Source organism: Amphiprion ocellaris, chromosome 16 (assembly GCF_022539595.1).
Source record: "Amphiprion ocellaris isolate individual 3 ecotype Okinawa chromosome 16, ASM2253959v1, whole genome shotgun sequence".
NCBI classification, from domain to species: Eukaryota; Metazoa; Chordata; class Actinopteri; family Pomacentridae; genus Amphiprion; species Amphiprion ocellaris.
The window spans coordinates 34565641-34585611 of NC_072781.1; the positions used below are offsets into that span (position 1 = coordinate 34565641).

At 41.6% G+C, this 19971-nt stretch overlaps 1 protein-coding gene across 6 annotated transcripts in view; it reads left to right on the forward strand.

The window, feature by feature from the left end:
* Window positions 1-4330: 4330 nt before the first annotated feature.
* The window catches only part of tjap1 (tight junction associated protein 1 (peripheral)), a 35548-nt gene continuing 19907 nt past the window's right edge, over window positions 4331-19971 (forward strand). For 2 of the 6 annotated variants that reach the window (XM_055018867.1, XM_023263350.3), the window contains exon 1: window positions 17526-18602. In XM_055018867.1, coding sequence (XP_054874842.1) covers window positions 17763-18602 — 840 coding nt within the window. In that variant the 5' untranslated portion in view covers window positions 17526-17762. The other 4 variants (XM_055018868.1, XM_023263347.3, XM_055018869.1 and 1 more) reach the window with 4 other exon arrangements.

The window sequence follows — 19971 nt, forward strand, 5'->3', positions numbered from 1 at the left end:
GTTCTATGTTGTGCTGTTCTATATTATCCTGTTCTATGTTCTGTTGTTCTATGTTCTCCTGTTCTATGTGCTGTTGTTCTATGTTCTGTTCTTGTTTGTTCTGCTGTTCTGTTCTGCAGTTCTCTGATCTGCTGTTCTCTGATCTGCTGTTCTATGTTCTGTTGTTCTATATTCTCCAGTTCTGTTCTGTTGTTCTATGTTCTCCTGTTCTATGTGCTGTTGTTCTATGTTCTGTTCTTGTTTGTTCTGCTGTTCTGTTCTGCAGTTCTCTTATCTGCTGTTCTATGTTCTGTTGTTCTATGTTCTCCTGTTCTATGTTCTCCTGTTCTATGTTCTGCTGTTCTGTGTTCTCCTGTTCTATGTTCTGTTGTTCTATGTTCTCCTCTTCTATGCTCTGTTGTTCTATGTTCTGCTGTTCAATGTTCTGTTCGTGTTTGTTCTGCTGTTCTATGTTCTGCAGTAATCTGATCTGCTGTTCTATGTTCTGTTTTCTATGTTCTGCTGTTCTATGTTCTTCAGCTCCCAGCAGGCCGAGCGGCGGCCGATCAGATCCTTCTCTAGATGGGTTCTCGTCCCAGCAGGTTCAGACTCGTCCTCACGTGGAACAAACTGCTGCTTTCAAATGTTCCAAAGAGCTCGGAGAACCTCGATCAGCTCAGAAGCACCAAGACACAAACAGAGGAGCAGAACCATGAACATCAACAGAACCGTGAACAGCAACAGAACCGTGAACAGCATTAGAACCTTGAATATCAACAGAACCAGAACCTCTCATCTGGTTTGTGGAGAAGAACTTTGAAATGTTCCTTCAAAATGTGTAGTGAGGGTTTGTTCTGGTCTGGTTCTGGTTCATAGAACCTGACAGAACCTAATGATGGAGTGTTTCTGGTTCTTGCTGCAGCCGAGAGACACCAGCAGCTGCTGGGTTCTTCCCATTGCTCCCATTCCTCCCATTCCTCAGCAGAGGCGGGGGGGGGGGGGATCGGCATTGTTCGGAGCAGCTGGACATTGTCTTCGTCTGTCCGCCTGCAGGAACACGAGAACCTGCAGAACGCCGTCATGTGATCTGGCCCGTGTTCTGGCTGCTTTCTGATGTGTTTCTGCAGCAGTTTACACCTGCAGACAGGTGAGCTCAGCTCCATAAGGATCTCCACTTTCCACCTGCAGACAGCTGAGACGTTTGAATGCCAACACACACAGCAACTGACTGAATAACAGGAAGATCCTCTTAGGAGAAAATGTCAAAATAAAATAACAATGTGATAAACATCAAATAAATTTATCTGTTTGTCACCAATAAGAGAAAATTAATAAAAGGAAGAAAAATGTCAACTAGAATAAAGTTAAAAATAGATGTCGGTGTACTTATGGCTATGGGGTGGCGGGGGTGGACCATCATCCCTGTTGCTGTGGCTGGGGGGTCCCCGGGACCTGGGGGCTGTGGCCTGGGGGGGTTCTCCTGCGTGCCCGACGGGTCCGGGCTGGTGCGGTGGCTCTTGGTGGGCTGCGGGGGCTGGACTGGCCGTCCTGGTGGGCGCTGTGGCTGTACTGCGGGCTGGTGGCATGTGGTGGCTCTGTCCTGGTGGGTTGTCAGGGCGCATTGCGGGGAGTGGGGGCCCTGGGTGTACTGCGGTCACCTGGGGCCTGGTGCGGCGGGTATGCGGGGTGCCTCCCTGTTGGCGTTGCCGGGCCCCACCACACTGTCCATTTCTACCCTCTGGACTCGCATCGGGTCCCGACTCCGATTTCCTCTGACCGGCTCCCGGTGGCGGCCTGCTTTGTGATGGGCTGGTTGCCGCCCCTTCGGTGGGCCGCTCGGCCCCTGTGTCTGGCTTCCTGGCTGCGTGGGGCCGTTGGCCCCCTCGGGGGTGGGGGAGGGGGTGGGGTTGGGGGGTTTGGTGAGGACTGGGGTGGGCGGGGTTGGGGTTTGGGTGGCGGGTGGGTCCTCGTGCCCCGGGCCGCCTGGGTCGGTCTGGGCGCGCTGGGGGTGGTGGTAGCTGCTCCCTCTTGTTCTCCGGGTCAGCGTCGTTCACGGTGGCCCTGGTGGCTCTCTGGGGGCGCCGCCCTGTGGCTCCTACAGCCCGGGGGGAGGGGTGCCCTGTTGGCTTGGCCCTGCCTTGCTGTGATTGCTGTTCTGGGCTTCGGGGTTCTTCACACTTGCATGTTTGATCAGGTCTCGCCAGCTACTGTCGAGTCCCATTTCAGCGAATGATGGGACCCACCAGAATGTGCTGAAAATCTCTCCAGAGTCTCTACCCTAAACTCATTCTCTCCTTCACTAGTATCCTCTTCTATTCTATTCTATTCTATTCTATTCTATTCTATTCTATTCTATTCTATTCTATTCTATTCTATTCTATTCTATTTTATCAAGACATCCACAATTATGGTGCTCAGTACCGTTTGTTTAATTATTTATTTATTGAATCTCTTTTTCTTTTGTGTTTTTTTTGTTTTGTTTTTTGTTTTTTTTTCTGTTTTATTGATGGGCAGTTAGTAGTTGGGAATAACACACCACCTTACAATCTTTAATTGCAACAGCACCGCCTGTTAATTTCTATCCCTGTTCGTCCTGTTCGTCCTGTCCAGTCTTTGTTTCCCCCACACATCACTGAGGTGTAGCACTGCCCTCCCTGGCTCATAATAGGGAATTCTAATAAAGAATGTCTGCTTAGCTTTCAGGGAGGGCTGGTGATGGTCACACACATGCACTAAATATTAAAATATTTGGCTGCAAGACTAAAATATGCATCAATCTCATATAATGTTTACACCTCTTTTGTGGAGTTAAACAATGAGAATAAATGCAGACAAAAAAATAGATGTCAGTTATGATATGAAGATAAAACATCTGTAAAAATAAAATAAATAAAAACAACAAGCAGCTGACTGACAGCTGATGCTGTGGTTGCTTAGCAACAGCATCACATCCCAGAGCTAGTTCCTGTTAATCAGGACTGAATGTTAGCAGCTCGTTAGCGTCTGATGACATCATTGCTCCTCAGATTCACCTGGACAGGTGACCAATCAGAACAGGGGACATGTAACCTGTAGGCAGTTTCCTCCCTCCTGCTGCTGTTTCTACCTTTAGAAGAACGTCTGTTAAATGGACCTGTAGAACCGAAGAACGTTCTGCTGTTCTGCTCAGAATGGTTCCTGTACTTACAGTCAGCAGGTAAATATGACTTCCTAGAACCAACATTCAGCCGCAATAAACCACATAAAATACAAACCAGAACCAGGGTCAGGTTCTACAGGAGGTTCCACTGATTAGAACGTGTTTTATTCCTACAGAAGTTTCCACTGATTAGAATGTGTTTTATTATTTCTACAGGAGGTTCCACTGATTAGAACGTGTTTTATTATTTCTACAGGAGGTTCCACTGATTAGAACATGTTTTACTCCTACAGGAGGTTCCACTGATTAGAACATGTTTTAATATATCTACAGGAGGTTCCACTGATAGAACGTGTTTTATTATTTCTACAGGAGGTTCCACAGGTATTTCGTTATTAAAGATAGAACTGTTCTGTTTCTGTTTATTCTGTATTTGTTTAGATTTTAATGACTTCTTAATATATTTTTCTTTTTTTAACATTAAGACATTCTGTTCATTTTCTTAATGTGATTTTATTTAATGTGGATTTTTGTTTATTCTCTTGCATTTTTGTGAATTTGACACTTTTGGATTTAGTTTTCCTGTGTCATCATTTTTAAACTGGGAGGAAATGAACTTTTCTTTTTTTTTAAAATGGAGACACTTGAACTTATTTTGGACAATTTTTAGCTCATATTAGACAAATTTTAACTCATTATTGTCACTTTTCAAAGTAAAACATGCCTTTAAAACCCACCAGCAGGTTTTAAAGCCACGATTCTGTGACTTTTATTTGGAAAAGTCACAGAGTTGAGTTAAACTTTTTGTAGAAATTCTAAAAATGGAAATTTTGGACAATTTTTAGCTCTTATTAGACTAAATTGGACTAATTTTTGACATTTTTAGCTCATATTAGACCAATTTTAACTCATTTTGGACAATTTTCAGCTCATATTAGACAAATTTTGACTCATTTCTGACAATTTTTAGCTCGTAAGAGAAATTTTAAGTCATTTTCGATTTTTTTAGCTCATTTTGGAACATTTTTTCCAAATATTTCATGTTCAAATTAACAGATGTATGTTTTCCAGGTGAGATTAAATAGATTTAAATATTCAATAACTTCAGCAAATGAAATTAAATGAATAAAATATATTTAATACAAAACATATTTATCATTTTCTTCAGTCTTTTGAAAAAACTCGATCACGTGGCTCAGTGTCATTGTTAAACCGCGCAGTCGCAGATCGAGCGATGTGACGTCATCACGCAGGACGTGAGCGGGGTGTGCGGGGGGCTGGGATTCCTGAGGATTACCCGTCATGCCCCACGGGTAAAGATGGCGACAGCTGAGCAGGGCAGCTAACTTTCTCCGAGCGGCTCTCAGCGGATTCTCTGCCAACGGACGGAGCGTCTCAGCCGGCTGCTTCTCCTGCCGCCGCCCGCTGCCTGCGCTGCTTCAGCCGGACCTCCAGTCTCCGCGGTCGGACCTCAGCGCTGCTGCCGGCCTCTCTCCGCTCTCCCTCCCTCCCTCCCGCCCTCCCTTCCTCGCCCCGTCGGAGGACCTGAGCTCCGGATAAAGTTTCGTCTCCTCCCCGCTCTCCGGGACTTGTTCGTGGAGGCAGCCCGGGTCGCGCCGCGCTCCCGGCCTCAGGTAAGCGGGCAGCGGGCGGGGTGTGAGGCTGAAGTTTCCGAGGATTCGGTGTGTTCGGTGCTGGGCTCCGTGTAGCAGGCGCTGAACTGGGCCACAGTCCTCGGTGGCGGCTCCGCGGCGCTTTGACTCGGTCTACTAGCCGGTGGAGGGCGGTGTCGGGGCGGGGTTTGGGCCAGGTTCGGCGGCGGGAACCCCGCTGTGTTTGTCGTGTTTGTCCCCCGACATCCTGACAGGCAGAGTGGAGGGCAGCAGGACGGAGCCTGGCAGGGAGCTCTGCGGGATACAGAGTCAGTTTAACACCTGCAGTCCAACAGCCAATCGGAAGGCTGCAGACAGAGCGACCACCTGGACAGATTCAGTACTGACGTCACACTTATTGATAAGGAACCTTTCAGACTGATCAGGTGTGATTAGAAGCGATTAATGAAGCAACAGATATAAAATAAAATAAGTGTTGGAGAAAAGAGTCAGAAACAGACGATTAACCAGAAGAAACATAATAAAACAGGTTCACCTGGACAGGTAACAACCTATCACAGGGCTACACATAGAGACAAACAATCACACCTACAGATAATTTAGAATTACTAATTTCTACTAATTTCAGCATGTTTCTGGATGAGGGCGGCACAGTGATCAGTGGTTTGCACTTTTGCCTTGCAGCTAGAAGATCCCCGGTTCACATCCCGGCCTTCCCAGGTTTCTTTCTGCATGGAGTCTCCATGTTCTCCTGTACATGTGTGGGTTTTCTCCAGGTTCTCCAGCTTCCTCCCACAGTTCAGAAACATGCTGAGGTTAATTGGTGATTCTAAACTGTCCGTACGTGTGAATGTGAGTGTGATTGTTTGTCTCTATGTGTAGCCCTGTGATAGACTGTTACCTCTCCAGCGACCTTGTGATAGGCTCCACCCCCTACAGAGGACAGGTGTATAGATGATGGGTGGATGTGGGTGTTAACGACGTTTTCCTTTAAAAAAAATCACAGAGCCGAGTTAATTTGAAGAAAGTGTAAAAGTAGAAATGTTCAACATCTCCAGGGTGAGGAGACCAACGTGGTGGACCTGATGCTTCCTGGTTTTATGTTTTTATTAAATAATAATTGAAGAAATGAATGAAAACCTAGAAGAAGAAATGAAGGACAGGATTGTTGTGATTGGTTTGATATGAAGGAGGTCTGAGGAGGACTGGTGGAGGTCTGAGAAGGACTGGTGGAGGTCTGAGGGGGACTGGTGGAGGTCTGAGGGGGACTGGTGGAGGTCTGAGGGGGACTGGTGGAGGTCTGAGGAGGACTGGTGGAGGTCTGAGGAGGACTGGTGGAGGTCTGAGGGGGACTGGTGGAGGTCTGAGGGGGACCGGTGGAGGTCTGAGGGGGACTAGTGGAGGTCATCAGATATTGTGTTTGTTCCCCAGAGGAAAGGGGAGCTGCTGTTACCTGCTCAGGTGTGTTTGGTTTCAGGTGCTGATGCCTGATTCTCGGTCCACTTTGATTAATGTTGGGATCATTTAATATCGGAGATCATTTTACTGGTAGTACACACTTTTACTTTACTACTACTTTAAAGTTATTAAAATGTAGTACTAGAGGGTAAATGTAGTACTAGAGGGTAAATGTAGTACTAGAGGGTAAATGTAGTGTTAGAGGGTAAATGTAGTACTAGAGGGTAAATGTAGTATTAGAGGGTAAATGTAGTACTAGAGGGTAAATGTAGTACTAGAGGGTAAATGTAGTACTAGAGGGTAAATGTAGTGTTAGAGGGTAAATGTAGTACTAGAGGGTAAATGTAGTATTAGAGGGTAAATGTAGTACTAGAGGGTAAATGTAGTACTAGAGGGTAAATGTAGTGTTAGAGGGTAAATGTAGTGTTAGAGGGTAAATGTAGTGTTTGAGGGTAAATGTAGTGTTTGAGGGTAAATGTAATACTCGATGGTATGATGTAGTACTAGATGGTAGGATTTACTGCCGTAAACCTGTTTTCTCTCCATGATGTCAGGAAATGTAGATCAGTTGTAGTTCCTGGTTGTTCCACCAGGTGGAGCCTCTTCCTGTTTCATGGTGTGTTGCTGACGTGTAACTGGCATGTTTCTGGCGTGTAGCTTGTGTGTTTCTGACATGTAGCTGACATGTTTCTGGCGTATAGCTGGCGTGTGTCTGGCATGTAGCTGGCATGTTACTGGCATGTAGCTGGCGTGTTGCTGTCATGTTGCTGGCATGTAGATGGCATGTTTCTGGTTGGTAGCTGGCATGTTACTGATGTGTTATTGGCATTTTGCTGGCGTGTTTCTAATGTGTAGTTGGCATGTTACTGACGTGTTACTGCCGGGTTATTGGTGTGTAGCTGGTGTGTTTCTGGCGTGGAGCTGGCATGTTACTTGCATATTACTGTCATGTTATTGGCGTGTTACTGCCATGTTGCTGGCGTTACAGATTAAACTGGGTATTTTTCCTCCAGAACGTTGTGGACCAGGGTCAGGTTTTCTGCTCAGCAGGTTTTCTGAAGCGACGACTTTGAGCTTCTCAAAGTAGAAATGAAGATGAGTTAAAGTCATTTTAGACAGAAATACTGAGAGTTCATGTGACTCACCTGAGAACAGGTGAAACAGGTGTTGTTTTTCATCAACTGCTGCCTCTTTGAAGGCTCATTTCACCTGAATGTTTGTTTTCTGTTCACACAGAACGTTTTGGTTACAGTGATTAAAGTTGGAGATTTATCTGTTTTATCTGGATATTTATCTGTTTTATCTGGATATTTATCTGCATGTTTATCTGCATATTTATCTGGATATTTATCTGTTTTATCCTGGATATTTATCTGCATATATATTTGGATATTTATCTGCATATTTATCTGGATATTTATCTGCATATTTATCTGGATATTTATCTGTTTTATCTGGATATTTATCTGCATGTTTATCTGGATATTTATCTGCATATTTATCTGGGTATTTATCTGGATATTTATCTGGATATTTATCTGTTTTATCTGCATATTTATCTGCAAATTTATCTGCATATTTATCTAGATATTTATCTGGATGTTTATCTGTTTTATCCTGGATATTTATCTGGATATTTATCTGTTTTATCTGCATATTTATCTGGATATTTATCTGGATATTTATCTGGATATTTATCTGTTTTATCTGGATATTTATCTGCATATTTATCTGGATATTTATCTGCATATTTATCTGGATATTTATCTGCATATTCATCTGGATATTTATCTGTTTTATCCTGGATATTTATATGTTTTATCTGCATATTTATCTGCGTATTTATCTGGATATTTATCTGGATATTTATCTGGATATTTATCTGTTTTATCTGGATATTTATCTGTTTTATCTGGATATTTGTCTGTTTCATCTGCATATTTATCCTGGATATTTATCTGGATATTTGTCTGGATATTTATCTGGATATTTATCTGTTTTATCTGGACATTTATCTCCATATATATCTGGATATTTATCTGGATATTTATCTGGATATTTATCGGTTTATCTGGATATTTATTTGGATATTTATCGGTTTATCTGGATATTTATCTGGATATTTATCTGGATATTTCAGGCATGGCAATTTTCCGCCGTTCCGCGGAAATCCGCCGTTTTAATTTTCAAATTGATCATTTCTGTGAATCGTCCAAATCCGTTGAGAAAATTTTAGGGGGGGGTGAGGTATGTTTTTGTTACTCTTGCTCACGATTTTTGAGAAGCGCTCGGCGTTTCTCCCGCAGCTTAACAGACGAAGAGAACCAGTCTAGCTCCTGCTGCATTGTAAAAGGCCTTGCGATTGGTCGAAATTGGTTAGCTGCCAATGATTGGACCAATCAAATTGCTCGATGCATTCTTTTGTTACAATTCATGGCAGCATGTTCGTGTTGGAATTTTGAGCTATTGGGATCGTTTTCGGTGGAATCGTGAGGTTTTTATCAAAAGATCAAGAGTCATCGGTGCTAGAAATAGATAAAAGTGTCAAAAACAAGTTTCGATGGAATTGGCTTGAGAGAAAAGTCATTAGAGTCATTTAACAAAACACTGGGTATTTGACTCATGACTCAGGGCAAAATGAATCCCTGATAGTGTTTAAAGAGTGTTCTGGAAATGTAAAGAAAACTGACACAGCTGACTCCATAGAGCAGGGGTCACTAACTGGTGGACTGCGGTCCGGATCCGGACCCAGACGCTGTCTTATACGGACCGGACCTGTAATCAGTAAATTGTAACGGGATTTTAAATTTGACCAGTCGCTTCTGTTTTACCGGCACAGCTTTACTAGTGTTTACGGCATTAGTTAGCAGCTCAGGAAACACACAGACCAATTACGTACGAGTTCAGCCATCCCACGTGACGCTACTCAGCCAATGAAGTCTCTGCATTCAGCTGCTAAACATCACAGCTCTGCATTCAGAAAACAGTTGAGAGGTGAGAGACAGACAAAAAAGGAAATGAATATAGCGACACCCAGAGGGAAATAGTCCTGCACATGCTGACCATGTTTGGCTCAACATCCAGCTGGAGGCACCTTTCTCAACTATGAACATAACAAACATGACAAAACTGAATATGGTTCCAGACTGACCAATGAGCTCCAAATGTGTTTGAGAACAACCCTGACACCATTCAGACCACAATACACAATTCAGAAAGTAGTGGCAGGGCAAACTGCACCTCAGTTCTCCCATTAAGCAGCAGGGATATAAGGGGAGTAACAAGACAGGGAAAAAAATGTAAAAGTGTTCAATTGTTTACATTTTTTGAGATTTAGGTATTGTTAAAGATGTATATAAGCTGGTTTGGGTTGTTCACTCATTATTTTTTCAAGTTCTGCACTTAATTTTAAGATGTACAGTTATATCAAAAGTCATTTGTTAGTAAATGTCAAAATGTTTTTGAACCGTACTGAATTTATTTGATTTGATGGTCAGCTATTGATTACATGCACAGGCTAATAAAACTTCTAGGTTACATCAACATATATCGCACTAATTGAAGGCAGACTTTATGATGTTTTGGACCTTTGCTTTAATACATTTTCTCTGACTGGACCACTTTGAATTTTAGTTGAATACCCCTGCCATAGAGGAAACTGTGACATTAGAAGTGACTTTGTGACCAGTGTAGAACTCCAGTGTAAATAGTGTTAAAAGACCTATAGAACTGTAAAAATTGTAGGACTAAATGTAGTGAGACATTGAAGAAAAAGTAAGTTACCTTTTCATTAAATTAACTTATTCATTACAATCTAGTCTTCTGTAATTCTATGCATGTTTTTCATTCTAAATCACCTCTATTTTACTGAAAACCTCCTGCGCCCCCCTGGACCCCCCCTGAAGATTGTATACCGAGCATTTTCAGCTGAAATCAAAATTTGCTGTTGCCATGCCTGATATTTATCAGTTTGTCTGGATATTTATCTGGATATTTATCTGGATATTTATCGGTATGTCTGGATATTTATCTGGATATTTATCTGTTTTATCTGGATATTTGTCTGTTTTATCTGGATATTTATCTGTTTTATCCCGGATATTTATCTGGATATTCATCTGGATATTTATCTTTTTTATCTGGATATTTATCTGGACATTTATCGGTTTATCTGGATATTTATCTGAATATTTATCTATTTTATCTGGATAATTATCTGGATATTTATCTGCATATTTATCTCGATATTTATCTGGATATTTATCTGTTTTACCTGGATATTTATCTGTTTTATCCTGGATATTTATCTGGGTATTTATCTGGATATTTATCTGTTTTATCTGGATATTTATCGGTTTATCTGGATATTTATCTGGATATTTATCTGTTTTATCTGGATATTTATCTGTTTTATCTGGATATTTATCTGGATATTTATTGGTTTATCTGGATATTTATTTGGATATTTATCGGTTTATCTGGATATTTATCTGGATATTTATCTGCATATTTATTTGGATATTTATCTGCATATTTATCTGCATATTTATCTGGATATTTATCTTTTTTATCTGGATATTTATCTGTTTTATATGGATATTTATCTGCATGTTTATCTGGATATTTATCTGGATATTTATCTGTTTTATCTGCATATTTATCTGCATATTTATCTGCATATTTATCTGGATGTTTATCTGTTTAATCCTGAATATTTATCTGTTTTATCTGCATATTTGTCCTGGATATTTGTCTGGATATTTATCTGAATATTTATCTATTTTATCTGGACATTTGTCTGCATATATATCTGGATATTTATCTGGATATTTATCGGTTTGTCTGGATTTTTATCTGGATATTTATCTGGATATTTATCGGTATGTCTGGATATTTATCTGGATATTTATCTGTTTTATCTGGATATTTATCTGGATATTTATCTGTTTTATCTGCATATTTATCTGTTTTATTTAGATATTTATCTGGATATTTATCGGTTTATCTGGATATTTATCTGGATATTTATCTGTTTTATCTGGATATTTATCTGTTTTATCTGGATATTTATCTGGATATTTATTGGTTTATCTGGATATTTATCTGGATATTTATCTGTTTTATCTGGATATTTATCTGTTTTATTCTGGATATTTATCTGTATATTTATCTGTATATTTATCTGTTTTATCTGGATATTTATCGGTTTATCTGGATATTTATCTGGATATTTATCTGTTTTATCTGGTTATTTATCTGTTTTATCTGGATATTTATCTGGATATTTATCTGCATATTTATTTGGATATTTATCTACATATTTATCTGGATATTTATCTGCATATTCATCTGGATATTTATCTGTTTTATCTGGATATTTATCTGTTTTATCTGGATATTTATCTGCATGTTTATCTGGATATTTATCTGCATATTTATCCGGGTATTTATCTGGATATTTATCTGGATATTTATCTGTTTTATCTGCATATTTATCTGCATATTTATCTGCATATTTATCTGCATATTTATCTGGATGTTTATCTGTTTTATCCTGAATATTTATCTGGATATTTATCTGTTTTATCTGCATATTTATCTGCATATTTATCTGGATATTTATCTGCATATTCATCTGGATATTTATCTGTTTTATCTGGATATTTATCTGTTTTATCTGGATATTTATCTGCATGTTTATCTGGATATTTATCTGCATATTTATCCGGGTATTTATCTGGATATTTATCTGGATATTTATCTGCATATTTATCTGCATATTTATCTGGATGTTTATCTGTTTTATCCTGGATATTTATCTGGATATTTATCTGTTTTATCTGCATATTTATCTGGATATTTATCTGGATATTTATCTGTTTTACTGGATGTTTATCTGGATATTTATCTGCATATTTATCTGGATATTTATATTTTTTATCCTGGATATTTATCTGTTTTATCTGCGTATTTATCTGTTTTATCTGCGTATTTATCTGCATTTTTATCTGGATATTTATCTGGTTTATCTGGATATTTATCTGTTTTATCTGGATATTTGTCTGTTTTATCTGCATATTTATCCTGGATATTTATCTGGATATTTGTCTGGATATTTATCTGAATATTTATCTGTTTTATCTGGACATTTATCTGCATATATATCTGGATATTTATCTGGATATTTATCGGTTTGTCTGGATATTTATCTGGATATTTATCGGTATGTCTGGATATTTATCTGTTTTATCTGGATATTTATCTGGATATTTATCTGTTTTATCTGGATATTTGTCTGTTTTATCTGGATATTTATCTGGATATTTATCTGTTTTATCTGGATATTTATCTGGATATTTATCTGTTTTATCTGGATATTTGTCTGTTTTATCTTGATATTTATCTGGATGTTTATCTGTTTTATCCTGGATATTTATCTGGATATTTATCTGTTTCATCTGCATATTTATCTGTATATTTATCTGTATAGTTGTCTGTTTTATCTGGATATTTATCTGGATATTTATCTGGATATTTATCGGTTTTATCTGGATATTTATCTGGATAGTTATCTGTTTTATCTGGATATTTATCTGTTTTATCCTGGATATTTATCTGTATATTTATCTATATATTTATCTGTTTTATCTGGATATTTATCGGTTTATCTGGATATTTATCTGGATATTTATCTGTTTTATCTGGATATTTATCTAGATATTTATCTGCATATTTATTTGGATATTTATCTGCATATTTATCTGGATATTTATCTGTTTTATCTGGATATTTATCTGTTTTATCTGGATATTTATCTGTTTTATCTGGATATTTATCTGCATGTTTATCTGGATATTTATCTGCATATTTATCCGGGTATTTATCTGGATATTTATCTGGATATTTGTCTGTTTTATCTGCATATTTATCTGCATATTTATCTGCATATTTATCTGGATGTTTATCTGTTTCATCCAGGATATTTATCTGGATATTTATCTGTTTTATCTGCATATTTATCTGGATATTTATCTGGATATTTATCTGTTTTACTGGATATTTATCTGGATATTTATCTGCATATTTATCTGGATATTTATCTGTTTTATGTGCGTATTTATCTGTTTTATCTGCGTATTTATCTGCATATTTATCTGGATATTTATCTGTTTCATCTGGATATTTATCTGTTTTATCTGGATATTTGTCTGTTTTATCTGCATATTTATCCTGGATATTTATCTGGATATTTGTCTGGATATTTATCTGAATATTTATCTGTTTTATCTGGACATTTATCTGCATATATATCTGGATATTTATCTGTTTTATCTGGATATTTATCTGGATATTTATCTGTTTTATCTGGATATTTGTCTGTTTTATCTGGATATTTATCTGGATGTTTATCTGTTTTATCCTGGATATTTATCTGGATATATATCTGTTTTATCTGCATATTTATCTGTATATTTATCTGTATATTTATCTGTTTTATCTGGATATTTATCTGGATATTTATCTGTTTTATCTGGATATTTATCTGTTTTATCCTGGATATTTATCTGTATATTTATCTGGATATTTATCTGTTTTATCTGGATATTTATCGATTTATCTGGATATTTATCTGTTTTATCTGGATATTTATCTGGATATTTATGTGGATATTTATCTGTTTTTTCTCGATATTTATTGGTTTATCTGGATATTTAACTGGATATTTATCTGTTTTATCTGGATATTTATCTGGATATTTATCTGTTTCATCTGGATATTTATCTGTTTTAGCTGGATATTTATCTGGATATTTAACTGCCGTTCTGCTGTGTATTTTAGCTCCTCCAGCTTGTGTTTTTCCTTTAATTTCTGTGTTTCCCCTCCTTGGCCTTTGTTTTGTGACTGACAGCAGCGTTGACGTGGTTTTCGATCCGTCTTGTGTTTCAGGTGTTAGGAGGCTCACATGCCCGGAGGAGGAAGAGGAGGACGACGGCAGCGCGAGGATGAACGGTTCAGTGTGCTGACGTTCCAGGTGAGGATTTTTCACACAATGCTCGACTCTATGGCCTTGGCTTTATTTCTGCTCTAATTTCTGTTCTCCTGTTGGTGAATCAGCTGCTTCTGTTTGTTCAGACTGTATTATTTAGCAGTTGAAGTGATGCTGCTGCTCTAAAACTCAGTGATGAGGTTTAGAAATATCTGACGGTCCAACAATCATTTATCTGTACAGAAACAGGAAAGCAACACAACTGAGAACAAAATAAATGTCCTTTAGCCTTTAGCTTGTAAAATTAGCCTTTTATTTTGTTTGTCGCTTTTAGTCTGCACTTTATCGTTTAATATATAAATTTAGCATTATGCTAGTGGCCTGTAAATGTATTTCTTTTATCTGGTTTTGTTTCAGCCTGTAGTCTGTATTTTGAGCATGTTTTTACTTTTATCCTGCCTCGGTCTGTATCTTTATCATTTAGCCTGAGTTTTTAGCAGTTAGCTGGTACAAGTTGTATTGTGATCTTGTTTTATTTTAAGTTTTAGACTGTGTTTTTTAATCTTCAGCTTGTGCAATTCCCTTTCAGCCTGTCTTTTAACAGCTGTTCTGTGTTTTTAGCTGTATAATGTGTGGCTACTCATATAAAATAAGCTATGACTGCATACGTGCACCAGGTCTCTGCTGTTCACATGTAAAAATGAGGAAAACATGTCAGCATAGTTCCAGGCCAATCCAACAGGTGTGACCTCCTTCAGGTGTTCACTAAACTCTGATTGTCTGTTTCAGGTTGGATCATTTCTGTGGATGAAGTCAGCTCAGGAGTAGCTCACAGTTCAGGTACGAACAAAATACCTGGAAACACCTGAGTAAACCACGTTAAACCCAACTGAAATACAAAACAGTCTCACCTCAAGTTACACTTTGTGTTTTAGCCTTTAGCCTGTATTTTTACCATTTAGGTTGTAAAATTAGCCTTCTTCTGTTTTTGTTTTAGCCTTTAACATGTATTTGTAGCATTTAGCTTCAGGTCTCAGGTCCTCACAGAGACACAAAGACAGATGTGTGTGAGCGTGACCCAGGAAGTCACACAGCGATCGATGAAGCGGCATTGGCTCCCTGAGGGCAGGACGTGGTCATGTGATGAGGACAGACTAAATGGAGCAGAAACTACAGCTTTTCTGTTGCAGTGACGGTTTTCTGTACATCAGAGCATCATGCAGGTGTTCACAGGTGATAACTGGACCAATCCCAGCACACAAACATTTATTAGTTCCTTCACAACAGGAACAAAAAACACACTCCAGAAATAAATGACAAACAAAAAAATCTAATTTTCTTTGCCTGTTTTGACCAAACTAACAGCAGCAGGAAGTTCAGAGCTGTAATCAGATTACTTCTAGGAGCAGATTACTGTTTCTGATATCTGATTACTGTCGGTTTATTAAATTCAGGCTCCACAGCAGGAACTCAGTGGAACTAAGGTGAGGTTCTTTGGTTCCTCCTTTAGTCAGGAAACCAGAGTCCACTCATCTCTGCTCACATCTTCTCTGTGTTCTTCAGCTGCTCTTTGCTGGAGGGGTTCTGTTGCTCTACCTTTCTCTGGAGAACACCTCAAAGGTTCTGTTGGCTTCAGGACTCACACTGTCCAGGTCCTGGTTCCACTTGGTTCTAGTGGAGAAGCTCTGGTGTGATGTTGTTCTCTGGATGTTCTCCTGCTGGAATGTTCCTGTTCTTCATCTGGTCATACAGGATTCTGGTTCATCCTCAGACCTTCATCTAGAAATGTCTTCAACACCTTCTGACCTCATGCATTCCCATATCATCATACCACCACCTCCATGCTTCACTGTCAGGACTCTGCATCCACTGTGGTGGTCCTGGTCAGGTTCTCACCAAACATCTGGACTCCATCTGAGCCCAACTCATTGATCTTCATCTGACCAAAGAATGTTCTCCAACATCCATCAGGCTTCTTCTCATGTTCTTCAGCAAACTTTCATCTGGAAGTTCAGTTCTGAGCAGCAGCCAGGTTTAGTTCTGGTCCTCCGTCCATAGAGGTTGATGTTCTGAAGGTTCCTTCACACTGTCTGAGCTTCACACTAACTCTGGTTTCCATTGAGAACCCCTGAACCAAGTCTGAAGCAGCTGCCGTCTGTTTTTACAGCTGGATGGAGAAAGTAGTTCACTGTCTGTGGAGTCATTTTAGGAGCTCTGATTAGTGGTACTATGACTCCTTCTAGACCTCCTTATTAGTGGTACTTTGACTCCTTCTAGACCTCCTGATTAGTGGTACTATGACTCCTTCTATACCTCCTGATTAGTGGTACTATGACTCCTTCTATACCTCCTGATTAGTGGTACTATGACTCCTTCTAGACCTCCTGATTAGTGGTACTGTGACTCATCTAGACCTCCTGATTAGTGGTACTATGACTCCTTCTAGACCTGACTGACTCTGTGCTTCTCTGGTTTTTAGTTGCTCACTGATCTTCCTGGATCTTTTTCCATCTTTGTTGAGTCTGAGTCAGATTTTTCTCTTCCTCTGTTCAGTTCTTTTCCATGTGGAGCCATGATGCAGACATAGATAGACCCAGTCCATAGGTCCAGAACTGAGAATGTTCTGCTGTTCTCAGCTCATTTAGAACCATGTTCATCAGTTGGACTGACTGGAATCACAACTGGACTCTCTTAGGTTCTACTTTGAGGCCTGAATTTAAAATCTTGTCTTTCTAAAGTGTCTGAAATCCTCCGTTAGCATGTGAGCAGTTAGCTCTGTTCTGTCATTCACATTAACAGCTGACATGCTAATGTTAGCATGGGGCAGATCAATGCTGCTGCACTTCCTGTTCTGGAAACAAACTGAGATCAATGTGGCCTGAGGCGCACACACACACACACACACGCACGCACATGCACACGCACGCCCAGAGTGAGGACTGGTCGGGTTCCCTATCTCTGTGAGGACCTTGTCTCAGCCCAGTCCTCACAGTGACAGTAAGTCAGAGCGAGTGCAGCGGTTTGATGCTGATGTGGGCCGACCGAGCATCGACCTGCACAGAGGAGGTGAGTGTGATGCTGCCACTCTCTCAGTCGTGGTCGAGGCGTCGTGGTGTGCGGTTGGCGGGCGATCGGTGGCGGGTCTGTCTCACCTCACGCTGCTTCTCCTGCAGGACTGACAGACCGACCGGAGGGACGACAGACGGACGCCAGGTCCAGGATGACGAGTGCAACGCCGGCCAGGAAGCCGTATCGAAAGGCTCCACTGCAGCACCGTGAGACGCGCCACGCCCTGCCCGCTGCTCCGCCGCCACCTGCGCCGCAGACCGACATAAACCAGGTAAACAAACACACGCTCAGCACACCTCCACATTCCCCCCAGGTGGTGACCTGCCACCGGCCGCACAGCGCTGGGTCGCAGCATGGCATCCGGACCTCGCCGCTGCCTCTCTCTGACAGCGATCTGGACGTCTCCAGCATATCCAGTCTGGAGCTCTGCATCCTGCCCACGCCGCCCTTCAGTAGCTACACCCACCAACCTGCCCGGACCACGGCCATCGGCATCACGGCATCAGACTGCTGCGCCATGACTCCTTACTGCGATCCGAGTCCACAGCTCACCACGACTCCTTACTGCGATCCGAGGCCGCGGCTCGCCATGAGGAGCAGCGCCAGCGGAGGACACCAGAGTCTGTCGGGACATCAAAACCCCACCAGGAGACACTCGCCAACCTGCAGTCCCAGAGGAGGGCGGTGCCGGACGCACAGCGGTGTCCGGACCAGCAGCGCCCCAAAGAGCATCCTGAAGCAGCCGGGCTCGCTGCAGCACACCTACGACATCATGAGGAAGTCCAAGTCGGTGGAGCTGCTGGATGATATCAGGGGGCGGGGAAGCCGTCACCCACCAACCCGCTCTCTGGACCGGACAGAACCACAGGCGGCACCGGGGTCGCGCTGGTCCTCGGCCCCGACCTCCCCCTGCAGGAGCGACTGGAACTGGAGGATGCAGGTTCTGGAGGAGAAGGTCCGCTTCTCCAACTTCCTGGATGAGATCACCTGCAGGGTCCTGAGCCCCGCCCACCTCACGCAGCTTGGCAGGTCACGTTCTAGAGAACATGGAAGCCTTGCCCACGAGCACCGGGGTCCCCACTGGGCTTCCAGGGGCCAGCAGGCGGAGAGATCCTTGAACCGGACCCGGCGCTGGGACGACTGGGTGGCGGCCCTGCAGCGGCCCCACAGCTGGTACGAGCCCCTGCAGGAAGAGGCGACCAGACCGGAGACCCCACGGCGGAGAGATGACATCATGGAGGGGGCGGGGCATAAAGAGGAGGTGAATAGAGGAGTAAAGATGGAGGTTCAGAACACAGCAGAATCTCAGAGACACAGAACCGCTCTGTCTAATCTGTCTCTGCTGTCACACATCAAGGTAGGTCCAAGGAAGGACTTCATCATCACCATCATCGTTCATCATCCTCATCTTTATCCTTCACCATGATCCTTCATCATCGTCTTTACCCTTCATTCTCTTCCTCGTCTCTGAATGAACCCTCCAGTAGTTTCTGGTCTAAAGTCTCTCCAGTGTCTTCCTTTAGTCAGGTCCATGTCAGCAGGTTGTATCTTCTCCAGATGTTTACCTGAACACTCCTTCCTTCCCTTCACTGACCTGCTGCTGGCTGCTCCTGGAGGTTTCCATCAGTGGTTAGACTGGTTTAAAATGTGGCTTTGTTCTGGTTTAAAACTAGTTGATGAACTTTTGGTGAACATTTCAGTAGCGACTCCTGAATTACCCTCAATGCACCAGTCCACAGGTCAGAAACATCCTGATACTTTTGATTCTCCGTAGGTCTTGAGGAAACTCTCATTGTGGTCCTCACATGGGTCAGATCCAGATGCTCTGATTGGTCTTTTAGTCGCTGACAACAGCCGAGTTATTGATTAGGCTGATCGATCATGGGAAGCCCCGCTGCATGCCGGGAGATCACACTGATGTAGGGACAACTCTAACCCCCTAGACTGACTGGTCTCTGACTGGTCTCTGACTGGTCTCTGGTCTCTAACTGGTCTCTGGTCTCTAACAGGTCTCTGACTGGTCCCTGACTGGTTTCTGACTGGTCTCTGGTCTCTGACTGGTCTCTGACTGGTCTCTGACTGGTCTCTGACTGGTCTCTGGTCTCTAACTGGTCTCTGGTCTCTAACTGGTCTCTGACTGGTCTCTGGTCTCTGACTGGCCTCTGACTGGTCTCTGGTCTCTGACTGGTCTCTAACTGGTCTCTGACTGGTCTCTGGTCTCTAACTGGCCTTGGTACCATCCCTACTGGTGTCTACTGGGGACTCCAGTCTGGAATCTGGTTTTAGACAGTGTTCAGGATTCAGATTCAGTAATTGGACTGGAATTAGGTTCAGGATTGGTGTTACCTTGGTTCTCTACTGGTTTTAGCTTGGTTCTGGACTGGTTTTAGCTTGGTTTTGAACTTGTTCTGGACTTGTTCTAGACTGGTTTTGGCTTGGTTTTGGACTGGTTTTAGCTTGGTTCAGGACTAGTTTTAGCTTGGTTCAGGACTGGTTTTGAACTCGTTCTGGACTGGTTTTGAACTGGTTTTGGACTGGTTCTAGACTAGTTGTGGTCTGTCCTGATGCTGTGATCTTTGTTTCTTCTGTCAGTGAGAACCGTTAGTTGAGCAGAACCAGAACTAGGTTCCTGTTGTTTCCTGTTTGGTGTGTTTAGGTCGTTGTGTCTCTGATCGTCTCTGACATGAATTAAAACTGTTTTCCTGATGATAATATTGATGAATCCG